The following is a 7,399-nucleotide window of genomic DNA, read 5'->3' as shown; positions in this document are numbered from 1 at the left end:
AAATAAATAAATAAATAAATAAATAAATAAATAAATAAATAAATAAAATAAAAATCCCCACTTTTAATATTGAACATTGAAACTCAAAATCTATCCATATTAGGAAGAATTATCAGAAAGTATTTCACAGTTCTTTAGCTCACCCTCTCAGATCAACATGATTAATTGCTCTGTTACGTTTCTGTTCCTCTTCCAATCATTTAGAGTACTTATTTTTATAGCATAACTGCATGCAGTTAACATCTCTTGATTTTTTCTTGATTGTGGTTTAATGAGAAAAATTCAAGACATCAATCTTTGCCTTAAGTTATTCAAGTTCTTATGTTTAAATGATCACGTTTACTTTCATAACAATACTCCTTTCATGCAACAACCTCAAAGCATCCTAATAACTTTAATAAAACACACAAGAGCAGAGCTGTCTTGAAAAGAGTTGAGTTGGTCTCAGGCAATATTATTGGCATCCTGCACACTATCTTGCTGCTTGAGGGAAAGAGTAACATTAGCAGTCAAGCCAATACAACCACACTGAGGTAGAAATTGTAGATAAATGCAATATATAACACAAGAAATTTATAACCCAGACTATTAAATACAATGAAGTATAAGGAACTTTTGCACTGGAGTCTTCTGTGGTAAACCAAAAATATTAAGAACAATTAAAAGGCAATATCTGATTTGACTTAAAGACATGTGATGCTTCAGCTATGAGTGGTTTAGAGGCAGAGGGTTCAGTTTCCAAAATTTTTGAAATCATAGAATCAGAGAATGGTTGGGTTGAAAGGACATTAAAGACTGTCCAGATCCAATCCCCAACTGTGGGTAGTGTTGCCACACACTAGATCTGGCTGCCCAACACCCCATCCAACGTGGCCTCCACGGATCTCTGGATCTCTGGGCAACATCTCTGTTCCACTGCCTTACTATGAGTAAAAAAGAATCCCTTCTAATATCTAATCTAAATCTTCCCACTTTTATTTAAAACTGTTCTCGCTTGTCCTGTAACCATCTGCCTGTGTTGGTGCCCCTCCTGTTTATATACTCCCTTTAACTACTGGGAGGCTGTAATGAGATCTGCTCAGAGACTTCTCCAGGCTTAACAAACCCAAGTTCCTCAGCCTTCATTTGTAGTAGAGGTGCTCCAACCCTCTGATCATCTTCATGGCCCTCCTCTGGACCACCTCCAATAGCTCCACGTCCTTCCTGTACTGCCAGGATGCAGTACTGCTGATGGGCCCTCACAGAGGCAAAGTAGAGGAAAGCAATCAAGTCTCTTACACCTGCCACCTCACTTTTGATGCATGGTAAGCATCAAAGATAATCCCAGGTAAGTTGGCCTTCAAGGCTGCAAGCACAGACTGTAGGAATCTTTTGTTCCATTTCTGAATTAAAATGAGGCTTTTCAGAATACCATGAAAACATGCCTTGAATAGAAATACTGGTGCATAGCACCTATCACAAAAGAACCATTAACATCATGGTTAGAACACTTAAGACTGCCATTCATCCAGTTCTTCCCACGTTTTCTCTGCTGTTCAGATGAACATTTAACCCTACATGCAATTCTTACTGTAAGAGTTCATGTTAGGGTTTTCAGTGCCTAACATCTACCAGAACACCCTTAACTTTTCTGGGAAAATCAAAGAGATACTGCCCTACCACAGGGACTGTCTTACGGCCCACAGCCTAAAAATCAGGCTGAAGGGGATGCAAGAACTGGAAATGCAGGAACAGCAGTGCTAACACTCAAGAAGTTACTGGTTAAGGACATGAGAAAAGTTACTGCAGGTCGTATTAAGAACAAGATCCACCCCTTTTCTATGACCTCCCAGCTCTTTGCTGCTTTGCTGCTGAAAATAGCAGCACAGGCCAATTCCTCAGGCTCCAAGGATCTCACAGAACCTGGAAGCATCTTCCACTGAGTTGGGAAGCTACCAGTACTTCAGCTCTCCCAGAATGAGGACCGCTGTATTCAATTGTAGGGAGTTAAGAAGGAATGAGGAGGTGGGAGGTCCAGCTTGAGATGGGTAGCTCTGGAGATACAGCTAGCTTGATCTAGCTGTAGATGTCCCCACTCATTGCAGAGGAGTTGGATTAGATCAACTTCAAAGGTCCCTTCCAACTCAAATCATTCTATGATCTTATAATCAATTCATGATGCCATAACCACACATCCTGGTGCATGTATGGAGCACCTGATAAGAGCACCACACAGTCATGTTTGACTCCTCAATTTTTATTCTGGTCCTAAGAAAACAGATAGGCTCCCATAAATTTTCTATGTCTTAGAGTGCTTGTTTAAAAATTCTTGGCTTGTTCTTGTCTAAAGAAGCTAAACGTAATGGAAAATCTGTCACTCTCTTGATTATCTAGTACAAAGATTTTAACAGCGAGGATCTCTGTGCATACAGGCCATCAGAAATTACTGCATTATATTATCTGCAAAAACGCATTAAGAAAACAATGTTTAATTCAAATCATGCACACAGAGGAAAGCTAATTATTCTTCCAGAAAAAAAAGATAAAACTGCATAATAATTCAATTACCCAACAATTATACAACAAACAAACAAGCAAAAACCAGAAAAAGCTATGCAGTTGTGTTACTTTTAATTTACTTGTTGACAGTCATTTTCATATCTGTACTTTCCCGTTACCAAGGTCTTATATCAAAGATGTCAGTGCTGATCAGCTTCCAGTCATCAATAGCACTTATTGCAATAGCATCCTGCTAGGAATGGGGTTTTCTGTCTTTGCTGGAGTACACCATTGATTTATGGGAAAATAAAAAGAAAGAAAAGCAATTAAATCGGGAAAATGGAGACCTGGCTATGGAGTAAAGCTCCAGGAAAGAAATTTTATTTTTGCTATCAGACTATAAGCAATCATCTTAGATGTTTTCTTGTATACTTACTCTCTTATGACAAAAATAAAATTTCATTGCAAACATGCAAATAGCATGCTCAAGAAATGTTCAGAAAAAAAACTTTTCTCTAAAAATTCTGATGTATGGCTTCAGAGTTTCCACAGCACTGACCTGAGCTTTCTCAATTATTTTCAAAGTCCTACAGAGCTGAATAAGTAGTCAAATGATAGATTTATAAAGAAATATTTGCAAATACCTTAAAAGGGAAAGGAAAAGAGATAAAATTTGTAAAGCATTCTTGAAGATTCTATTTCAGGTGAATATTCTGTCGCTGTCATATATAATTTTGCAAGGTGTTTGGAATAGTCCATATGCAGATATGCTTTAAACATAAATCTCTTTTTAGAGCTACTGAGTGAGCCCCAGTGTGCCAGGGTGGGACGTGCCCACTCATCCTGCCTCCGCCATCCTGGAGGAAGCCTGACAGCAAACGTTCCTCTGGAGGGAGCTCCTCTGGACTAAGGAAGATCCAGCCTGCAACTTTTCTTCCTCCCACAGTGACGTCCAAACAACAGGAGAGCTTACATGATTGCCCTTTTTGTCAAAGCATGCTTAACAAAGAAAGCTTGACAGTCCCACATAGAGCCAACTGAATTTTTAATTTCTTTTATGCACACGGTGCAGAATATATGAACCACCGTTGCTTGGATAACTTCCCAATGGCTTGGATGTTTAAATTTCAGAATTGCCATAAAGCATCTATTTAAATGCTAGGAATATTTTGCAGAAAAAGCAGATGCCCATTTATTTCCCTTTCCTCAGCCATAAATATAAAAACGTATTTTTGCTAAATAATTTCCTCTATGTAAAGAGCTTTTCCAGCTACAGATGAATTCTGGCAATGGATAATTACTCACTGGTTCGGTGACTGCATTACATAGCATAAGATATATCAAAGACATAACAACGCAACCCGTTTATAAATTCTTTGACTACATCAAAGACAGTGAGGAGAAGAGAAAGCCATCATTATCATACTAATGAGGCAACTTTATAACATCACATTTAAGTTTTCTCACCCAACCTGAAACCGAGTTTCATAAAAGAGGAATAAGTCCCATTTGGAAAGTGGTTTGTCTGTTAATTTGGACTAAACTGGAATGCACTGTTAACTAAACACTGCCTACTCTTAGAACAAAAGCAACAGCCTCCACATCCTCCAATTATCACTACTGTAAATGCTAAAGCACTTTAAGTTTTGTTCAGGCAGAAGTACGGCAGAGGGATCTCACCTAGGAGGGCTCCCAGAAAACACCTGGTTAAACCCAGTTACGTTTTATGAGCAATAAAACAGTGAAGGATAGCACTGGCCATTTTTACATGCCAATATCTTTTTAAGTGAAAGGGATCCATGCTGCAGCACAGTTTCAACAAGTATCACAAAACCAAATTCCCAAGCATTATAAACGCTTCACATGTTATTACATTCTCATTGGTCCCTTGCTAGGAAAGAATACATATGAGCAAGAAACAATCAATGGTTGTTTAAAGAGCCTAATATCAGACTAGTAAAAATAATGCAGCACAGCAACAAGTTCACTGGAGTGCTCCTTTAACACACAGCACAGCAGATTTACAGCTGTTTATCTTGCAGAAAAAAAAAGAAATGCAAAAAAGAGCATAAAGACTTTTGAAAGGATTTTTCCTCGGCATTTAGTAACTAATATGCAAAGTAGTGAAGGATTCTTGCATGAAATCATGAATAGCAATAGATGGATTTTCAGGGTATTAAAAAACTGAGCAGATACACAACAGGATGCCAGCAGGCAGCCTGCAGGAGACATAAGGCTTTATATTCCCACTAGGAACATACCTTCTCTGCTTTTGCTTTCCTGGCGTTATGCACAAACCTGCGTCCCAGCTTCTTGGCATACCAGATAGAGGCAAACATTGTAGTGATGAAGATTTCAGTCTGAATGCGCAGCGCAGACACGCACGGACAAAAATAATTAAAAACAAACAAACAAAAAAAAAGCCACCCCAAAATCCAACACCCAAAAAACTTCCACCGCAGCTGAGATACAAGTCTGACGCTGGCTCAGATCTCCCAACTACGCAGCTGCTGTGTCAGATCCGCTCATGCTGCCTTGAGAAAAAAAAAAACAACAAACCAACAAAAACCAAAAAGCCCACCCCAGCGTGGCCAGCCTGCAGGTGTATTTACATACTGACAGCAGGAAGGCCGGGGTGAGGCATCTTTGCATCCAGCTCACATCCAGTCTGCTAAGTGCCTGTCTGCAGTTCTTTAGCACTGTCACCACAAACTACATATGTGTCAGTATGAGAGGAAGCTGCAGTAAACTACTGTAGCAGACAGCTCACCTCCTCTTCTCCTGTTCTGAAATTTAACTCCTTGCTTCTCTCTGCTTTGCAACAGAAGCGGCAGCACTTCCAATCTGAGGCACACAGCACTGCAGGAAAGAAAGGGGTGCAGGAGTGCCAAAAATAGAAATGGGTTTTAACTGTTAAGGTGAAGGAACAGGTGCTGTGTGTGTTTCAGTGCAACTAAGGTATGAAGGAAAAATGGGTTTTACTTTATTGGAGTGGCTTAGGATATATCCAGAGATATTTTTGTTGCCTAGTTTCAGTATGCCACAGAAATGCATCATAGCTGTTCCATTCTCTTGCTGATGTCATACATACACTGCTAAAGATTTGAGACTCATCCAAGGGCTCCTGCTTTGCTTTGATAATAGCTTCATGAACCAGAAAACTGACTTTTCCCTTTTTTTTTCTTTTTTCCTTCAAATTAATTTTTAACTTCTGCCCTACCTAAGCATGCTTCTTCCCCTTTCTCTAATTGCAACTTATTTAACATCAGGAGCTGAGAAGTGCTTATGACAGCCCATTTTTTGCAGTAGAACTGCAACATGCCGCTTCTCTTCAGCCAAATACCTCAGCTTTAACCCCTGTCCCTCTCTCCAGTGATAATCTCTAAACAATAAGCAGTAACATACCCTTTTGGCTCCAGACATATGACTAAACAGATGTTCTTCCCAGACGGGAGCAGTAGTAAAACTGCAAACTTACAGGGTTTATCTCTATGTTTTTGATAGCACTTTGGTATATAGGATAAATCCTGCCCCATGCCCTCCCACCTACAATTGCTGAGATACCAGCATGCAGCAGAACTACTGCTGCCCTGCATGCAGGACTGCATTAGTGAAGCACATGCAACAGTAATTTCTGCTCTGCTTTTCCGTAGTAAAAAGCAAATCAAAATTAGTAGGTGCACAGAAAAGAAAATACAGCCGTAGCAACCCAGTATGGGACTCTTGGGGACAAGGAAGCAGTTTTTCTGCCCAAGGAATTTCAACAAATGGCTAAAACTATATTCTCCAGGGTGCAAAATTCAAATGGGAAAAATATTCCACCCCCTCTTCAATCTTACCCAAAGCATCCAAGATACAGGGGATAGATGGCATTGCCCAAGCTCTGAGCCTTAAGGTATATACTTCTCAATTCTGCTACAACTAGAAATAGTTCAAATAATTCCTTCACTGCATTTTAAAATAGCGAGTTGGTTAACTAAATGAAATTCTTAGATAGCAACTGTTTTCATGGAAACTCTGAGGCATAGGTCTGCTTTTTGCTTGACATCTAAAAGCTTCTGACAAAAGATTGGATAACTGGTAATATTTCTGGAGAAGGAGTACCATCTAATTGCTTCCTATTCAGGCATTTAGTTAATGCTGGCAATCAAAGAGTTGTAAGAACACAAGACAGAGTAAAATGATGTCTCATCTGGAGTATGATTGCTATGGAAGAGCTATCTGTTCTTAACATCACTCCAACTCTCTGATGGTAAGAAGATGGACTGTCCAAGGTGCAAAACCTTTGTTACACCGCATAACAGATTTGTACCACTCTCCACATTTATGGAATGATATGTTGTCTTGTAGGTGATGGAGAAAAGAAGCAAAAAGGAAGAATGATGCCCTCCCCCAAAAAAGAGGAAAAAAAACCCGGAGGTTTCTTGAAGGGATTTCACTGCAAGGAAACACAGATGGGAAAACAAAAAATACAGAAAAGGAGAAGCAACATCATTACACAGCTTAACTAACGCTATAAAAGCTAATGTAAAAAGAGCAAAAATAAAAAATTTACACATATGCATGAACAGCAGAGCACCTCTCCCATTCTACTCCCTTGCTTTTATGAAGAGAATAATCATAATTTGAAATCATTGCACTACAACAACAAAAGAGTATATCCTCTCAAGCAACTATTTACATGGTTTTATGTATATTCAACTGCTGAGAAAATCAAAGGAAACACTCACTAAACAATAAAATCTCGGTTTATGACTTCTATCATCAACATTAGCAGCTTTACTGAACTATCTATTCAGAAAAATAGGGAGCAATAAAAAGCCACAATTCATCCCAATTAAAGGAAAAAAAAAAAAAAAAAAACCAACAGAATACATTGTTCATTTAAGGAATAATGATAAAGCAATTGGGAGATAATTTT

The 7,399-nt window shown here is 38.9% G+C and overlaps 1 protein-coding gene across 2 annotated transcripts in view; it reads right to left on the bottom strand.

The window, feature by feature from the left end:
• DLG2 (discs large MAGUK scaffold protein 2) overlaps nt 1–7,399 on the bottom strand; it is a 730,880-nt gene that overhangs the window by 482,661 nt on the left and 240,820 nt on the right. The window contains exon 1 of one of the 2 annotated variants that reach the window (XM_042840043.1): nt 4,740–4,817. The exons of the other annotated variant lie outside the window; for it this stretch is intronic. Within the exon in view, the coding sequence (XP_042695977.1) occupies nt 4,740–4,817 (78 nt within the window). Of the gene's footprint in view, nt 1–4,739; nt 4,818–7,399 lie in introns of those variants that run through there. 2 annotated transcript variants of the gene reach the window in all.

The sequence above is a fragment of the Centrocercus urophasianus genome, unplaced genomic scaffold (genome assembly GCF_019232065.1).
Source record: "Centrocercus urophasianus isolate 14NV4802_14NV808 unplaced genomic scaffold, USGS_Curo_1.0 seq_1, whole genome shotgun sequence".
Classification (NCBI taxonomy): domain Eukaryota; kingdom Metazoa; phylum Chordata; class Aves; order Galliformes; family Phasianidae; genus Centrocercus; species Centrocercus urophasianus.
This window is presented reverse-complemented; position numbering and strand designations above follow the sequence as displayed.